A 20,049-nucleotide genomic window follows, 5' to 3' on the forward strand; every position below is an offset into this window, starting at 1 on the left:
CTTTGCGGTATAATGTTGTGACGTTGGTAGGCTGAAAAGCAAAGAAGCTAACAATCATGCTAAATATAAATTATCTATTAAAAATATCAATCTACCCTGCATTAGTGCCTGTTATAGAAGCAAAACTATAAGAATTCTCTACTATAATATTATATTTATCTTTGTATCTAAACACTAAGTTATAATCACTTAATGAAATAGTTAAATAATATATATAATGCATTTAATGCAGTGCCTCACATGGAACTATTCATTCAATCATCATCATGATCATCACTACCACCATCACCTTCATCATTACTTATCAAGTATATGAACAAAGAGAAGACATTCATTCTGGAAGTCCACTGTAAGTGACAACAAGCTAGTTAATGTATAGTCCACCAAGAAGGGATCTGTACCAGTGGGGGTCTAGGTTGACCAGTTGCAGAGATGACTCCAGAACAAACGGCAGGCATTTGAGGAACAGTGAGTACAGGTCTAAAGAAAGATTCTTTCACAACGGGTCTTCCCAAGAACTGCTGTATCTAAAATAGAAAAGATAGAAAATAAAAACAAAACCCCCACATATTTATATATTTACATAGTCAATAATCTAAACTCATAGAGCAATTTTTTTTGGGGGGGTAGCTGATTTGAAATCTAGATACAAAGCATATTAGAAACAATGTTGTCATAACGTTAGTTAAGTATATGAATATTTGAAAAAGCAAAGGGCAGTGAAATATACTAAAGAGCATGGACACAGAAGACAACTGGGTTCTAGTCCTTTCTCTCCACCTAGCTGGGTAATCTTGGATACCAAGTCATTAATCTATAAAGTAAGAGGGTTGGGTTAGGTGATCTTTAAAGTTCTCTGACAAATGGAATAATATAGGACTATGGAAAGGAGCTCCTCAATGAGTACTGTCCATGCTGATAAACAATACTGACAGTCAGAAATTCTGCTAAAGAACCAAAGTTGTCTATAGAAAATATTACTTTTGCTATTATGTATTGAAGGGACCTTGTACCACCTGGTTGAGTTCTGACCTTATGTTTAGTTCCAAGGGCAGTGGAAAGCTGAAGTGGGGTGGGCCAAGGGAATAAACCCTCCTACAGTGACTTGCAGACATGCCTGTGAATGTTACTGAACTTCCCAGGGGGTTGTAGAAAGCTAGCCTTCTTAGCATCTACCAATGGGATGGATACCTTATTGGCTGGACAACAAAAGAGGACAGGTTTATGGAGCATCTACTATGTGCCAGGTCTAGCACTGGCATAAAGCAGAAATTCCCCTATTTGTTGAATTTAAAAAATGAGCATCGAGATAGCTCTTAAGTAACAATACTGAAACCAGCAGGGTGAAAGTTAATGGGGAACTTTATAATGGAGAGATAAGGATGACATGTGATTCTTAACATCGCTAAATGAGAGACATTGTGTGTCTTCTAATGTGTGTATACATCATCACCTATAAAGTACTCTTGCCAAAAACACTGAACCTGATTGTAACTAACCCTCTAGATCTAATGATCAGGTTATAGGAAATAGAAGAATATGTATAGTGGCATCACAAGGATGTAATCAGTTACATCAATAATGTAGGAAGTTAGTTTTTTAACAGATAAATGATATGAATAAAAGGGAGGGAGATAGGTAGCTGTTATATTTTAAAGAAAAATAACCAGCCAAATGAAAAGTATAAACCTTGTTTGGATTGTTTTTTTAAAAATAAGGGTTTTTAAAGTAATGGTAATTATAACCACATTGGAAGTACTGTCAATCTAGTTAAGAAAAAGACATTTCTGAGACAATTGGGGAAATATAAATTTCAATATTAGACATTAAAAATTATAATTTTCTTAGATGCAAAATGGTGGTGTGATTATATAGCCAATAAGAGTAAGAGTCCTGAGGCATAAATCTGAGGGTAGGGAACAAGATTAAGGATTGAGTTTTATGATCACAAAGGTCAGCAGCAGCTTTATACTAAGGAAGTCACTGAGTTCACCGTGTGGCTGACAGGGTCTTGGTGCTCCGGCCCGTGTCAGGCCTGAGCCTCTGAGGTGGGAGAGCCGAGGTCAGGACATTGGACCACCAGAGACCTCCCAGCCCCATGTAATATCAATTGACGAGAGCTCTCCCAGAGATCTCCATATCAACGCTAAGACCCAGCTCCACCCAACCGCCAGCAAGCCCCAGTGCTGGATGTCCCATGCCAAACAACTAGCAAGACAGGAACACAACCCCACCCATTAGTAGAGACGCTGCCTAAAATCATACTAAGTTCACAGACACCCCAAAACACACCACCGGAGGCGGCCCTGCCCACCAGAAAGACAAGATCCAGCCCCACCCACCAGAACACAGGCACCAGTCCCCTCCACAAGGAAGCCTACAAAAGCCACTGAATCAACCTCACCCACTGGGGGCAGACACCAAAAACAAGAGGAACTACGAACCTGCAGCCTGCAAAAAGGAGACCCCAAACACAGTAAGTTAAACAAAATGAGAAGACAGAGAAATATGCAGCAGAAGAAGCAAGGTAAAAACCCACTAGACCAAATAAATGCAGAGGAAATAGGCAGTCTACCTGAAAACGAATTCTAAGTAACGATAATAAAGATGATCCAAATCTTGGAAATAGAATGGAGAAAATACAAGAAATGTTTAACAAGGACCTAGAAGAACTAAAGAGCAAACAGACAATGATGAACAGTACAATAAATGAAATTAAAAACTCTCTAGAAGGAATCAATAGCAGAATAACTGAGGCAGAAGAACGGATAAGTGACCTGGAAGATAAAATAGTGGAAATAACTACCGCAGAGCAGAATAAAGAAAAAAGAATGAAAAGAATTGAGGACAGTCTCAGAGACCTCAGGAACAACATTAAATGCACAACTTTCAAATTATAGGGGTCCCAGAAGAAGAAGAGAAAAAGAAAGGTCTGAGAGAATATGTGAAGAGATTATAGTTGAAAACTTCCCTAACATGGGAAAGGAAATAGTCAATCAAGTCCAGGAAGCGCAGAGAGTCCCATACAGGATAAATCCAAGGAGAAACTCACCAAGGCACATATTAATCAATCTATCAAAAATTAAATACAAAGAAAAAATATTAAAAGCAGCAAGGGAAAAGCACCATTAACATATAAGGGAATCCCCATAAGGTTAACAGCTGATATTTCAGCAGAAAATCTGCAAGCCAGAAGGGAGTGGCGGGACATATTTAAGTGATGAAACGGAAAAACCTACAACCAAGATTACTCTACCCAAGTCTTCCCTGGTGGCGCAGTGGTTGAGAGTCCGCCTGCCGATGCAGGGGACACGGGTTCGTGCCCTGGTCCGGGAAGATCCCACATGCTGCAGAGTGGCTGGGCCCGTGAGCCATGGCCGCTGAGCCTGCGCGTCCAGAGCCTGTGCTCCACAACGGGAGAGGCCACAACAGTGAGAGGCCCGCGTACCGAAAAAAAAAAAAGATTACCCAGAGAGGATCTCATTCAGATTTGATGGAGAAATTAAAACCTTTACAGACAAGCAAAAGTTAAGAGAATTCAAAAAAACCAAAAAAACAAAAGTTAAGAGAATTCAGCACCACCAAACCAGCTTTACAACAAATGCTAACGGAACTTCTCTAGACAAGAAACACAAGAGAAGGAAAAGACCTATAATAACGAACCCAAAACAATTTAGAAAATGGGAATAGGAACATACATATCGATAATTACCTTAAATGTAATTGGACTAAATGCTCCCACCAAAAGACACAGATTGGCTGAATGGATACAAAAACAAGACCCTTATATATGCTGTCTACAAGAGACCCACTTCAGACCTAGGGACACATACAGACTGAAAGTGAGGGGATGGAAAAAGATATTCCATGCAAATGGAAATCAAAAGAAAGCTGGAGTAGCAATTCTCATATCAGACAAAATAGACTTTAAAATAAAGACAGTACAAGAGACAAAGAAGGACACTACATAATGATCAAGGGTTCAATCCAAGAAGAAGATATAACAGTTATAAATATTTATGCACCCAACATAGGAGCACCTCAATACATAAGGCAAATGCTAACAGCCATAAAAGGGGAAATCGACAGTAACACAATCATAGTAGGGGACTTTAACACCCCACTTCCACTAATGGACAGATCATCCAAAATGAAAATAAATAAGGAAACACAAAGTTTAAATGATACATTAGACAAGAAGGACTTAATTGATATTTATAAGACATTCCATCCAAAAACAACAGAATACACTTTCTTCTCAAGTGCTCATGGAACATTCTCCAGGATAGATCATATCTTGGGTCACAAATCAAGCCTTGGTAAATCTTAGAAAACTGAAATCATATCAAGTATCTTTTCCAACCACAACACTATGAAACTAGATATCAATTACAGGAAAAATAAACTGTAAAAAATACAAACTCATGGAGGCTAAGCAATACACTACTGAATAAGCAAGAGATCACTGAAGAAATCAAAAATACCCAGAAACAACTGACAATGAAAACACGATGACCCAAAACCTATGGGATGAAGCAAGAGCAGTTCTAAGAGGGAAGTTTACAGCAATACAATCCTACCTCAAGAAACAAGAAAAATCTCAAGAATAAGAGTCTTCATCTTTTTTGAATGCATACTAAAGTATAAATGGATGAGATGTAGGGTTTACTTTAAAATGTTCCAGTGGGGAGGAAGAAGGGGATGACATGGCACAAGACTGACAAAATGTTGATAATGATGTTGAAGTTGGCTCTTGGGTTCACAGAGGTTCATCATTCTGTTTTTATGCATGTTTCAAAGTTTTCATAATATAAAGTCCTCAAATAATGAATGATGGGTACTGAGTTAGTAGTCCTGCTCTTTTTGAGGACAACAATTACCTAACACTACTTTTAGGATTAGACAGCCAGGCTACAAAAATCAAAACATAATGAAACACATAAAAATACTGGGTTAAACTGGGAACAATACCCATTATTCCAGACTTCTCAGGTTAGACTACTATATATATTTAAAACCTGGTAACCATTCTTTACAATACAATCTCAGAAAGAAATACTTTAGTGATCAGATCATCTAGTACAGTTTCCTGATTTGTAGATAGGAAAACCAAGTCTGGGACAGCTGAGTTTCCCAAAACCAACACAGTTCTTCACAGAGTTAGGACCTGAACCCAGACCTCTAATGTATTTCCATTGTATAATACCACCTCAATTTATTGCAAAAAGAATGGTTACATTTCTAGCATCTGTGCTCTCAAACTGTTCTACTAATTCTCAGTGGTCACTGATGCTTGTACTTTAACACAACTGTCAGCTTTGATCAAGCACAGCAGTGACTCTGGTTAGGAAGCACAAAAGATACACATGTACCTCTCAAGTGTTAGCAAGGGATGCTTATAAATTCCATTGAGCCTAACTGCCAGTGGGTTCTTTCCCTTGACTAAACCTGGGTAGCCACATCAGCCATAAGCAAGTCTCTGAAGGGATGAGGATGTAGAGGTCAAGGTTTGATTATGTTTTTCAGTTATAGTGTCACTAGTGTCACATAGATTATTCCAGTCTGGTTCCAGAAAACTCCAAAGAACATCTCTGTTTCTAGCGTCCGAGTCTGTAGAGCCATTTTATATTTAGAGTCATGGGAGAGTTTAACTACAACCTATAGGCAGTAGTTTGAATACAGGCAGAGGCAACAGATTTCTAGAAATCCTACCAAGAATATGTGTTACTTCCCATAGAACTACAGGGAATCTGGGATTTCTGTCATCTACGCAACACATTCCTTATCAGGAGAGTTGGGTATGATGGTGTGTTCAAAGCCTAGAATAATAATATGCATAATATAATGCTCCTATAAAACCTGAATTAACCAAAAATATAAAAGCCAATACTGTCATTCTAAACTAAAGCCCATGGTGAATATCATAATGCTTTCAGCTCTGAATTCTGCTTTTGAAACAGTGTAACTCCACACAATTCACATAATTTTTAAGTTCTTTGATATACTCAACTAGTATTTGTAGAAAAAACATTTTCTAAGTTCTACTATAAGCAGAAATGCTAATGTCAAAAGTGATCTACCCCTAAATATATCACACCTTTCTTACCCTCAGATCCATTATCATAATAAAGGTTATTATCTAGTGGTTCTGTTCTAAAAGGTCTTTTGGAAAGCTGTATGAGTTTATTGGGTTAAGGGGCTATGTTTCCCAGAAGGCTAACATAAACAGTATAGCATAGAGATTAGTTTGTCTGATGTAGACCCATTTATCCCTCACAGTAAGCAGGGAAGGGTAATAAATAAAAGCTGTCCTTACTGTTAAAGGTAGAAGATAAAAGTTAAGGAAAACAGAGTCTAAAGTGGAAGTGGGTGGGGGGGTGTGAAGTCCAGCATGCTAGGGTATTATGCTGAGATGTTTTAGTCATCTAGCAGTAACGTGAGGGCATTGGGAATTCTAGGCATTCATCGGTTTTCTCTCATAATGTAAGTGTGATTGACAGGATGAATGAGCATATATTACCTCTTTAGATATCAAACGCATTACTAAAATCCAGTGATACAACCTACCTCTTGCCTCAGCTGAGTCAGCCAACTAGTCATATCATCTGTAGATGATACAGCAGGAATGGACATAATTACAAATGATACGCACTACATGTACCCTTTCCACTTTGAACACACAGACATAATCATATTGAGTGTTTTAAAGCTGTTACCATTTTATCAAGATGAAGATGGTGATTTTTCAAAATGTTATACAGTTGACCCTTGAACAACACAGGTCTGAGTTGTGTGGGTCCACTTATACACCGATTTTTTTCAATAAATATAATCCCTGTATTTTCATGTTACAGATCTTTAAATTAACTAAATGTGGAGAAAGTTTGCATTTGATTAGAAATCACAATACGTGGAATCAAAAAACTAGGGTTTGAGTCCTGATTCTATCCAAACTGTTTCAGCTTCCTGCTCTTGGGTAATCATTTATCAATTCCGTTTGTGAAGCAGAGAGAGCAGTACCCAGATTTCTGACTGCATGGGGTGGGGGTGGGGGGTTGGCACTCCCAACACCTGCGTTGTTCAAGAGTCAACTGTATTTCTTACCAGTATCTCAGGACTGGGTGGTGGTGGAGGAAGCTGGATTGGAGGCAAGGTACTCAAGGCAAACCCTTGCTTCACCTTGTTAATTTGTTCATTGTACTGTGTCTAGTAGGAGAAACAATATTTTACAGCAAAATCAACTTCAAAGAAATAGCATATGGAAGTACTTGATGTAGTTTTGAATAGTACAACATAGATGAGTGATTTCCAATCTATTATGCCAGAAATAATATAAAAAGAATTTCTGACATAAAAACAACTCTATATACCACTATCCACAAATGTGAATAGCTGTATTTTTAGAAGTATCTATTGATCGACAAGATACAGAGACATATAATTCACAGATCTCTGTGATAATTCCTCAGTGCTTCAATAATTTTTAGCCCCCAAATGGGAACCACTTATATAAAGTAAACAGAGTCTAAAGATCAAGAAGATGTAAATAATCTACTTGCTGAAAAATATGGGGGAAAAAGTATTTGTAACAAAGAGTTGAACTACTTGCAAATGTTCATTTTAAAAACGGGGGGCTTCCCTGGTGGCACAGTGGTTGAGAGTCCGCCTGCCGATGCAGGGGACGTGGGTTCATGCCCCAGTCCGGGAGGATCCCACATGCCGTGGAGCAGCTGGGCCCGTGAGCCTGCGCGTCCGGAGCCTGTGCTCTGCAACGGGAGAGGCCACAGCAGTGAGAGGCCCGCGTACCGCAAAAAAAAAAAAAAAAAAAAAAAAACTGGAGGGGAAGTTTTAGGGAAAACTTTTGAATGTCCACATTTTTTTAAATCTTAAAAGTTATACCTGTAGCTGTCTCCAGTTCCACATATACCTTTGTTTTTTCTTCTTAGATTTTGCCAAAGGTAAGACTCCTATCCTTGAAGCTTAAAAACATACTTTGAACATTTTTGGCATTGTCCCCATTTTGCTTTATATGTTATTTTGTAAACAAACCACAAGACCTGGAAGAGAAAGTCTTCAAACATTTAGGAACTTCCATATATAGGACACGTTCTTAGAAGAAAACAATGACAGAGAACAAGGGGCATCTCTTTTGAGGCCAGAACTTTGAATAAATCCAATAAATATGCTAAGCATCACTAAAGACTGAGTATGAACGAGTCTGGGAAAGAAACAGGGAAGACCACCAAGGACAAAGCTAGACAAGTATTCAGTGTGTTACCTCTTTAGATTACTGTTAGCACAGTCCTAATTCTATTACATGAATAATTAAGAATTTATTATTTTGCATTAGGGAGTAATTACATAAAAAGTTAAGATTGAAAACTAATACAGATCTGCTTGATCTTCCTTTTAATTCTGTAAACACATAATTACTCAGATCAAGTTAAGACACTTATTTCTGACTGGAGCAGAGTTAGCTTTGGAATTCTAGGAAAATTGTGTGAAGCACAATTTTTGAGTTTACCATTTACTAGACTAAGGACCTAGAAGACCACAAGTAAGAGCCTAGGGTGTTATCTACAGCCAACTACAATGGAAGTAATCAGTCTCAAACCTCAAAAAGGCATAAATTTTAATAACTGCAATGAAAAAACATGTTCTTCCTTAAATTTCTCTAGTAATTGTTTTTAATGTTAGATGTTTCCTTTAAGTATATACCACCTACACCATTCAGTCAATTTACTCTAAATACTTCATGACTTACCCTGAGGAATGCAATCTTGTTTCTAACATCTGTCACAATGGCATTCCAACTGTCTACTGCAGCCTTTAATTGAAGTGATTTTAGGTTGCTGGTATAGAAATGGAGACACAAGAGAAAGTTCTTTCTTTTTATATGCCACTTAGATTTCCAAAAATTTCTATTATGTTCTCTACCATGTATATAGATAAAGTAAAACAACAACAAAATTACCTCTATCACCAATTACCTCAAATGGGCAGAAAATTGTATGGAAGGGCTTGTTATCAAAAATTTTTAAAAAGCGTAGTAAACAAAGACATTCCTTTGTATAGGAATCCTCCATTGAGGAAGGGAGGCAAAGGAGGCCACACAGGGAAACTGCCCTAGCCATCCAATGCAGGAGCATTCTCAAAGCTGTTGACATCCTGAAAGCAGGGTTTGGACTACCTTCACATTAACCCTGACATCACAGGGCCACGGTTGGCCTATCAGGCTCTTTTGCAAATTAGAAAAAGATATTCCCTACAGAAAGGAAAGTTAGAAGGAAATACCTCTTCTGTGAGGATGAATTAGATTGTTGTCTCTATGATACGCTAAACTGCACAAACACAGCAGCTCTGCCCACCATGCCCATCAAACGACTTAAGTAAAACAGCTTTGAGGTGCTTACGGTCTGGCATCTCAAGAAGAGAGATTTCACGTGGCCTTTCAAAAGGCTCTACCTGTTATAACATCCCCACCCCAGTATCACCTGGCACAAAAGAGCATAACAAGTTATCACTGAGATCATCTCATACAAAGAAGCTTGATAATATTCTAATTTATAGAGCATCCTTTCTCCCTGTAGCAAGCAAAGACAGACTGATCACTTATAACAGTGCTTCCCTGACATGAATGCACATCAGTGTCTCCTGGGAATCTTGTTAAACATCAGAGATTCTGATTCTTTAGAATTGAAGAATAATGATGATCATATTAAAATAATAATCATTAAAAGTAGTGATGCCTTGGTCCCAGAGATTTTAATCTAATTAATTCCTTAAGTTCAAAGGTGTACCCCATAAAATTATAAACTGAAGAATCCCATGCAACCTACCTAAAATTTGAAAACCACTCATTTGTAGCACAGCAGGAAACTGCCTTTAACACGGTTTTAGGTGTTATACTGATTTTTCCCTCAATGTATTTTTCCAAAGGTATTTAAAATAAAGCGTTAAGAGAGAAAAGAATTAGAAAAAAGTTTTCCAATTAGAATCCACCTTGTTTTGTAAATATCTGGTCTTCATGCATGTCTCTGACTGAGACTTTTGATCTGTTTCATTGTAGAGGAAGGGAAAAATCTGCCATCAGCTACTACTGCACTTAGTAGACTCAGTGCCACAGCAGGAGCAACAAAGTAAAAGCTCAAAGTGACTAAATGACATTTGAGGTTTAAAAAAACAATGGCTTCTTCACTCCAAAGACTCTGAAGTCATATATGTAAAACACATCACAGATTACGTTCAACCTTGGAGCCACCTGTGAGTACCTCAGAGACCAAGACACATTAAGGAAGAGGGAGAGGTTACCTTGCTGCCATGTGAGTCGCCCTGGCAAGCTGACTGAGGCATTCCTTTTCAGTCTGCTCTAGATGAAGCAAACCAAAATCTCTACGACACTGTAAGAAATATACCTACAGATTTTTGAGAGAAAGAGAAAGAAGTTAAAGATGTCCTTGTAAATGAACACATTCTTTCCTCAAACATTTCAAGTAAATTTAAAGTTATTTTTTTTCAATCTCTTCCAACAACACCTGAGCTTCTTTCCTGCCCATAACACATTTTAAAGCTCTTTGATCAATTCTGAAATTCTCATATTTTTATTCAAAAGTTACTGGGTTGGGAAACATTTTAGAACATTAGTTTTTAAACTTGCATATGCACTGGAATCATCTCAGAAACTTAAAAAAATGATGTCTTGGTTTCAGAGATTCTAATTTAATTGATAGTAGGTGTAACCTGGGAAACGGTTTTTCTTTTAAATTTCTGAATATCTTTTTCTTTTTATGTCATTGATTTTTTTAAAATAAACATTTATTTACTTTTGGCTGCGTTGGGTCTTCGTTGCTATGCGCAGGCTTTCTCTAGTTGCTGCAAGTGGGGGCTACTCTTCGTTGCGGTGCGCGGGCTTCTCACTGCGGTGGCTTTTCTTGTTGTGGAGCACGGGTTCTAGGAGTATGGGCTTCAGTAGTTGTGGCACGTGAGCTCAGTAGTTATGGCTCACGGGATCTAGAGTGCAGGCTCAGTAGTTGTGACACATGAGCTTAGTTGCTCTGGGGCATGCAGGATCTTCCTGGACCAGGGCTTGAACCCATATCTCCTGCATTGGCAGGTGGATTCTTAACCACTGCACCACCAGGGAAGCCCCGAAAAGGCGTTTTTAAAAGCTCTCAGATAACTCTATTATGCAGCAAGTGTGTTTAAGAACACTCAAAAGAAGTCCTGCTATTTGATTTTTTTTTTAATTGATGAAGGAGTAAGAAAACAATCAGACCCTACAGGACTATGCTGTCCAAGTGGGCCTTGGAGGTCATCTAGGCTGATGTCTCTCCAGCAGTGGGAATCCCTTCCAACTATTATTGATGCATGGTCATTTGGCCTCTGTTTTTTCCTATTGATCACTCAATATTCGCTGAAAATAGCTCATTATACTCTTAGACAGCATTAAGTGTTTCTAAAATTAATAATGGAAGTAGAAAGGAACTTTCTGATTAAAAGCAGTGAAAAACAAAGTCTACAAAGTTGAACTCTTAAGGTAATCTGAGCTTTTTTATTTTTCTGGTTAAATTTAATACTCCAATACTTCACTGTCCAGGGATTTTTGGTGCAGATATCACCCCTTGATTGTTGAGCTCTGGATTCCAGAGTACTCTGCTAAAAAATAGACCTTACCATGACAAAGGTGAGAAGGTTTGTAATGCTTTTAATGTCAACGAGTGCTCCAAAATTTGAATTTTATTGTATATCAAGTTTGGTTATCTATAAATAAAAATTACATACATACATACAATCACATTTCTTTTGAGAGATCCTAGCTGTGGTGTTCTAAAATAACTTAGAAGAAACTGAATGCCTTTCTGGGGGAAGAGGTAAGTTGGTTTCCAACACTGGAATGTATGGTGTGTATGTGGTTTTGGAAGATCTATGTAGTTAAATAGCAAAGAAAGGAGATATTACGGCAGCAGTGAAATGTTATTCTTAGAAGTTTGGCTTAGTCTCCTGGATTAATGAGAATTTTCTAAGATGTCTATATTTGCTATACATACTGAAGCAAAACAATTTCTTGGAGTCATTTGGGGGAAAACAACGTAAGATCATCAATTTCAAGTAAAAATATACAAAATGCCAACAAGTCAAAAAAGCACAAGAGTTTGAGCTGTGTTTTTCTGGCTGGTCCTCAGATGTCTTAATTCTGTTTATTCAAAAAACAATATTTTAAAAATTCTTTAGTATACCAGTACACAAGTAAAACTTCACTCCTCAACCCCATCTCTCTCTCCCTCTTTCTTTTCTTTTACCTCAGCTGTTAAAGCTCTGCTAGTTTCTGCATTCAGTTTGTTTAAGTATGTTTTAATTGTGCTTTCCAGATTATGCTTCTCCATTTCCCACTGAGATCTGAAATATATGATAAAGAGTCAGTAACACTGCAGCAAGGACAGACTTTTCAACCTTATTCAGGAGACAGACAGATACAAGCTATTCAATGAATAGGAAATGATTTCCTAGAAAGTATACAGCATATAAAAGCAACAGAAGACATTACTTAACTCTTACTGTTACCCTTTACTATCATGAATGTGGAGGGTTTAAAGTTGTCATTTAAACCTTGGTTCTGAAATCAAGTTTTCTGAAGATGAATCTGACCTCCACAACTTATTAAATGTGAAACCATGGGCAAGTTACTTCTCTATACCTCAGTTTCCTCACATATAAAAATGGAAAAATTATATTACTTACCTCAAATAGTTGTTGTGAAAATTCATTCAGATAATATACATAAAGCACTTTGTGTTTGACACATACTAATTACTAAATAAATGTTAGCTATTATTATTAATAAATTTTACATAAAATAAAGTTTCTACAAGCCTTTTTGTGTCCTAACAATAGCAACCACAAAAGTTTTTATTATCCCTGTCATAAAGCTAAGTCACCATATTAAAATATTTTACTGTTTATCTCAGTGCTCACATTCAGTACCTTAGAATGAAAACAATTCCCATAGCTTGAGAAGGAGAGAAGGAGATGATGATAAGGATATTATTTATGAAGGACATTATGGAAAATGGCTACCGATGAGGTTTCTCTTTTTCCTATTCCATTTCAGCTTCCTACACTTGAGCACCAGAATACTAGAGCATACAAACCAAATTATGTTTCTAATGAAAGCAATTAATTGGACGTATAACATTTTTGTAATAAGGACTTTCACAAAGGCTTTCCTCAATGTTTTATTATTAGAAACAGCTGGATGCTTGAGTACCTGACAAACATTGATGAGAAGCCTGATAAGACAATATGTTGTTAATATCAATAAGGCCAGATTATTTTGAGGGAAAAAGTTATAAAATATTCAAGGAGTCAACAAAAAGGAATTACGATGCCACTGAATACTGTGAAAAACTTGCCTACGAGAGAAAAAATAGATAAATTGGACTTCATCAAAATCAACTGTGCTTCTAAGGACATGATCAAGGAAGTGAAAAGACAACCCACAGAATGGAAGAATATATTCGAAAATCATGTATCTGACAAGGAACTTGTATCCAGAATATACAAAAAACTCTTAAATCTCAATAGTTAAAAGAGAAACAACCCAATATTAAAAATAGTCAAAGGAAGTAAATGGACATTTCTCCAAGTAGATACACAAATAGCCAATGAGCACATGAAAAGATACTCAAAATAATTATTAGGAAAATGCAAATCAAAACCAAAAAGACATACCACTTTACAAACACTACAATGGGTGAACTAAAGACAGATAAAATAATAAGTCTTGGTGAGAATGTGGATAACTGGAACACTCATCCATTCCTGCTGGGATTATAAAATGGTGCAGTCACTTGGAAAACAGTTTGGCAGTTCCTCCAAAAGTTAAAACAGAGTTTACTGCATGTCTCAGCAATTCTACTCTTAGGTATATACCCAAGAGAATTGAAAACATATGTCCACACAAAAATTTGTAGACAAATGTTCATACCAGCTTTATTCATAACAGCCAAAAACTGGACACAAACCAAATGTCCATCAACTGATGAAAAGGTAAGCAAAGTGTGGTATATCCATACAATGGAATATTATTTGTCCATAAAAAGGAATGAGTACTGATACATGCTAAAACACGATGAACCTTGAAAACATTATGTTAAGTGAAAGAAGTTAGTCAAAAGAGGCCACATATTATTATATGATTCCTTTTATATGACATGTCCAGAATAAGTAAATCCACAGAGACAAAAAAATAGACTAGTGGTTCCCAGAAGCTGGGGGACAAAAGAATGGGGAGTGACTTCTAATGGACCCAGGGTTTCTTTTTAGGGTGAGAAAAATGTTCTGGAATTAGATAGTGATGATGGTTGTACACCTCTGTACATGTACTACAAACCAAGGAATAGTATGCTTTAACAGGGTGAATTTTATTCTATGTGAATTAGATCTCAAAACAGCTATTATAAAAAATATGTAAATCAGAACAAGACTTACCCAGTTTCATGAATCAGTCACACCTAGTAGTATTGATTACAGTAAAGAAAAAAGAATTCATAAGCCCTAGTTCCTGACAGTAGTTTGTTGTGGCACCACAACTTTGCTGATTTAATCACTCTCAGCAGTTTCCCAGGGCCAGAGGCAAGGTGAACTGCTGATTTAATCACTCTCAGCAGTTTCCCAGGGCCAGAGGCAAGGTGAACATTCCTCCCTATTTGCCTAGGACATTTCCAGCTTTTATCTGTTGTCCCAGTGTAATTATTAATACTGCTCAGTATCATGCTCAAAGGTGCCCTAGTTTGGATGACAAGTTATATGGCTACCTTAGCCAGAATATGCTGAGTGGAATCCACAGTTTCAGAGAGGGTGCACTCAACCAAAGCAACAGCTGTTTGTTACCTTTTCATAGAAAGTTGCTCTTTAAGGTTCTTGATTTCATTATCTTTAGCATGGCTCTGACGCTGCAATCTAAGAAAAGAAGAAAGAACGCCATAAAATGTTAGAAGTTATTTATCATTAACAGTCAGAACAACCCTACTTGTAGCTGAGGAGAGAGACTAAGTATGTCCATTTTGGGCCATAAATCTTGAGCCTGAAAATAACTGGACTCCTCTACCTTATTCTTCTAAGATTTATCTTTCTTACGTCTGATGTCCGATTTACTGACTTTACAAAGAAAGAACTAAGTTCTAACCCTGAAAATTAGAAAGCCAAACTGAAGAGTTATATCGTATCCCCAGCTCAATGACTCAGAAAAATGACTTTAGGTCTTTGTTCTTTAGTTTACTCACTAGAAAACAGAGATGGCATCTTGTGATGTTCTAGGCCTATGGTGGGATTGAGAACTTCAAATTCCTTAAAGAGATAGTATATCAAGTCATGCAAACTATTAAAGACTTAAGTTCTGAAAGAAATCAGATCTTAAATACAGAAGCAATGAGGCTGTGTACAAATAAGAATTTTAATTAAAACTATACATTATGGGGCTTCCCTGGTGGCACAGTGGTTGAGAATCTGCCTGCCAATGCAGGGGACACAGGTTCAAGCCCTGGTCTGGGAAGATCCCAGATGCCACGGAGCAACTAGGCCCGTGAGCCACAACTACTGAGCCTGTGTGTCTGGAGCCTGTGCTCTGCAACAAGAGAGGCTGCGACAGTGAGTGGCCCCCACTCGCCGCAACTAGAGAAAGCCCTCGCACAGAAACGAAGACACAACACACCCCAAAATAAATAAATAAATAAATTTATTTAAAAAAAAACCCAAAACTATAAATTATAACGGGAGTCACTCACATGACCTAATCAACAGAAGATTGGGTAAAAATTTTGTATACATCAGAAAACATAACCCATGATTAGCTTAATAACCGACATGCCAAAAACTATTAAAAGAAATGCAAAGTAATACTTTTGGGGTTGACATATATTCACATACCATTTTTGATGTTCCTCCCTTGTGCTGCATTTTTCTTTACCACCTGTTAATCTGCTTCAATATGAAGAGATTTATAGCAAAAGCACATTTCTCTTTAAGTCTCTGATATGTTCAGACACTTGGGATACATACGAGTTTTGGTTTATATAAACTATGGAATGATAAAGACTTAAAACAGTGACGTTACATGTTGGCTGGATTGCTCACCACTAGATTTCAGAGACCACCTACTTACATTTAAGCTTCTTGGAAGCTGTAGAGACTTACAATGAATGTTGTATTGGACTGATAAATGCAAAGAAAAGAAAACAGGTCTCTTTAGATACAAAAGAGATCATGTTCTTGAGTAAAGAATAAGAAATACAAGCTTTGTTTCTGTATACTCTACAGGAGTATGTAGAGAGAATTGCAAAGTAAGTTGTAAGATTTCTAAGACTGACATCTTTCCTTCCCATGTATACTGCCATTACTTCATTATTTTACCCAGCTCTACTTTAGAGTGGGCGATAAGAGCTGACAAAGCTGATTGGGAATTCAGAAGACCTGGATTCTTAAGTAACAGAGGATAAGGTAGGCATAGTTCCTATCATCCTGCTCATACATGAACCAGCTATATATGTTCAGGTAGTCATAACTAGTTAGTCCTATTTTTCTCAGGAAAACCATGACAGGGTGGGATTAGATTTTGTTCACTAAAATATCTAAAGTTCTCAAGCTTACTCTGGCTGGCTATGAAGTTTACTATATAAATTTTATGGACAGCAGTTTCTTAACATTTATTAAGTATTGTAATTTGTGCAAAATATGTCATTTTTGTATGTCTTCTTTATTAACACTGCAATTATCATCAACATATTGACCAAACATTTACTGTAGTATTGGCATTGAATTAGGCCAAAGAAAAAAGATGTTTTTGCTTCCAAATAAACAAGATGTTCTAAGCTGAAAGAAATCAACATTTTACAATGAAAGAATATTTATATTTTTGTCACATGCTCTTGGGACATGACCAGGTGAATTAAACAAAGAAAGGCTCAAAAGCTTATATGAGAATACATGCAACATTCATGCTTTCCTCTCTGGTCTGAATGCCCTCTGTCTTTTCTCCCATCTCACCCTATGTATTACCTAGCTTAGGTAAAACACTATGTCTTCAATGAAGTTATTCCTTATCTCAACATCAAAAGTACTCTTTTTACCCCACAATATCCCTATTAAATACAGCTCCATTTGACAGTTATTTATATGCACTTTTTCAAAAAGTTAAGCTTTTCAGATAAACATAGATTCACATGCAGGTGTAAGAAATGATACAGACAGATCCCATGTACCCTTTATCCACATTCCCCCAATGCAACATCTTGCAAAACGACAGTATAATAACCCAGGATGTTGTCAGTGATACAGTTAAAGATAGTGAACAATTTTATCACCACAAGGGCGCTTTATTTTGCCCTTTTATAGCCACAGTCACTTCCCTCCCTCTTCCATCTCCTCCTTAAAACCTTGGGACCACTAATCTATTTTTCATTTTTATCACTGTCATTTTTGAACTATTTGAAATGTTGTCATTTCAAGAATGTTACAAAAATGGAATAATATAGTATATAAGCTTTGGGGATTGGGTTTTTTCACTCAGCACAATTCTCTGATGTCGGCATGGTCTGTAGTGATATCACCATTTCATTCCTGAGGGTGGTAACTTGTGTCTTCTCTTTTTTTGTCAGGTTTGCTAGAGGTTTGTCAGTTGCATGGATATTTTCAAAGAAACCAGCTCTTTGTTTCATGGATTTTCTCTACTGCTTTTTGTTTCCAATTTCAATATTTCCAATCTTTATTATTTCCATCCTTCTGCTTGTTTTGGGTCATTCTGCTTTTCTTCTTCTGGGTTCTTGAGGTGGGAGCTTGTATTGTATTATACATTTGAGACTTCTCCCCTTTTCTAATGCGCACATTTAGTGCTATAAATCTCAGAACTGCTTTAGCTGTGTCCCACAAACTTTGACATATTGTATTTTCATATTAATTCAATTCAACATATTTTTATTTCCCTTGAGACCTCTTCTTTGACTCATGAATTAATTAGAAGTATATTGTGTAGTCTCCACGTGTTTGCAGATTTTCCTGTTATATTTCTGTTAGTGATTTCTAGTTTGTTTCCACTGTGATCTGAGACATGCTTTTCATGATTTCAATTCTTTTAAATTTGCTGAGGTTTGTTTTATGGCCCAGAATATGGTTTATCTTGGTATATTTCCTGTGGGTACTTGAAAGCATATGTATTCTGTTATTGTCTGGTGAAGTGTTCTATAAATATCAATCAGATCCTGTTGCTTGATGGTGTTGTAGAGGTCTTCTATTTCTTCTTTCCGTTCTGTCTGTTTTGCTTCATATATTTTGAGGCTCTGTTGTTTGGTATGTACACCTTTAGGTTCTTATGTCTTCCCAGTGGACTGATCCTTTTATCATTATGTAATGTCCCTCTTTGTCTCCAGCTTTCTTTGCTCTGAAGTCCATTTTATCTGATATTAATATAGCCACTCCTTATTTTTTGATTAATGTTTACATGGTATATATTTTACCATCCTTTTATTTTCAACCTACTTATGTTGTTGAAACTGAAATGTATTTCCTAAAAACAGCATATTGTTGGATCACACTTCTTTTTGTTTTGTTTTTAAAATTTATTCTTCCAGTCTCTGTCTTTTAATTGATATATTTAGACCATTTATACTTAAGGTAATTATTGATATGTTAGGGCTTAAGTCTGCCATTTTATTATTTGTTTTCTGTTTGTTTCCTCTGTTTCTCTTTTCTTATTTTCTTGTGGGTTACCTGAACATGTTTTAGGATTCCATCTTAGTTTATTTATAGTGTTTTTGAGTATATCTCTTTATGCAGCTTTCTTAGTGGTTGCACTAGGTATTACAATATGCATACATAGTCTACTGGTATTTATCTTTTCTTACTTCAAGTGAAGTGTAGAAGGGCTGACTCACACTGCTTTGCTGCTGTACAGTAGAGAGAGGCAGGAACTCCCTGTTGGGTGCCTCTGGCACCAGCTGGGGAAAGCAGGGGAAATGGAGTACCACCTGGCCCCAGGGTGGAGATTCAGCTCCCCATGAGAGTAGGAATAAAACCTAGTATTGACTAGTCCCACCTTGGATCACTTTGTTAAGTCTTGTTGATGCTAGGTAGAGGTAGAGGCTTAGCTCGCAGCTGGACCATATTGATGCTATCCTGGCAGAGAAACTGGAGCACCCCTTGCTTCCACTTGGTGAGGAATGGAAGATTAGCTACCTGCTCAGTATTGCTACCCCAGCAAGGGAATCTGATTTCTGCCATCTTTTGTCAGAGTGCAGTACCTGTGTCCAAGGGGTGGTGTGGGTCTAGTGGTGTTTGGCTGGAGTAGGTGGGTAGTGCCAAAAAGATTTCATGTTATTATATCTTCCTTTCCCTGATCCTCTGGCTAAAGGGAACAGACTTTTCTTGTCACTTTAGTGGCCTCCTACCCTGTGCTTACTGACAGTTGCATGTTGGAGGTTTCTGCAGTGCCCTGTCTAGGATACATGGGAGGCAATTTTTAAAAAATCACTGTCACATCATTCTTTCAAGTTCCAAGGTTTCTAGACAGTCTGCTTCCTTCTGCCTTTCAGAGTCTTCCGATGTTTGTTGTGCTCTATCCAGGGTGTTTAAGTTGTAAGAAGGAAGACTTGCAAGTAACAGAGCTACTACATTTTGGTGGAACTGGAGGTCCCTCTGTTATATGTAATTTTAATCCTCTCATATTAATCTATACTTTCCACTAGCTCACAGTTAATGTCTGATATGTCTTGGTATCCTTTACATGTGCCTTACATAATTCTTCGCATACTGTGGGAACTTGATAAAAGTTTGGTGAGTGTTCAGCACTGAATGTTCCTTGTGTGAAGACATATGCATTCCCTAAAGTGGTCTGTTTGTAGTCTCAAGCATACAAGGGAGTCTGGGTAAGGTATTAGAGTTGAAGAGAGATATCTCAGATAGCAAAGGAGAGAGACAGGTCATCTGCATGGATGGCATTACTTTTCTGGTCTCTGATACTATATAACATATTTATGGATCGGTCATTGTCTTTCAGGCTAA

At 37.2% G+C, this 20,049-nt stretch overlaps 1 protein-coding gene across 1 annotated transcript in view; it reads right to left on the reverse strand.

Annotated features, from left to right (window-relative positions):
• DZIP3 (DAZ interacting zinc finger protein 3) overlaps positions 1–20,049 on the reverse strand; it is a 103,795-nt gene that overhangs the window by 7,422 nt on the left and 76,324 nt on the right. Inside the window, exons 21-26 of the mRNA XM_065876109.1 lie at positions 14,890–14,958; positions 12,300–12,396; positions 10,312–10,415; positions 8,765–8,852; positions 7,105–7,206; positions 402–527 (exon numbers count right to left, since the gene is read on the reverse strand). Of these exons, the coding sequence (XP_065732181.1) occupies positions 402–527; positions 7,105–7,206; positions 8,765–8,852; positions 10,312–10,415; positions 12,300–12,396; positions 14,890–14,958 (586 nt within the window). The remainder of the gene's footprint in view (positions 1–401; positions 528–7,104; positions 7,207–8,764; positions 8,853–10,311; positions 10,416–12,299; positions 12,397–14,889; positions 14,959–20,049) is intronic.

The sequence above is a fragment of the Phocoena phocoena genome, chromosome 4 (assembly GCF_963924675.1).
Source record: "Phocoena phocoena chromosome 4, mPhoPho1.1, whole genome shotgun sequence".
Lineage (NCBI taxonomy): Eukaryota > Metazoa > Chordata > Mammalia > Artiodactyla > Phocoenidae > Phocoena > Phocoena phocoena.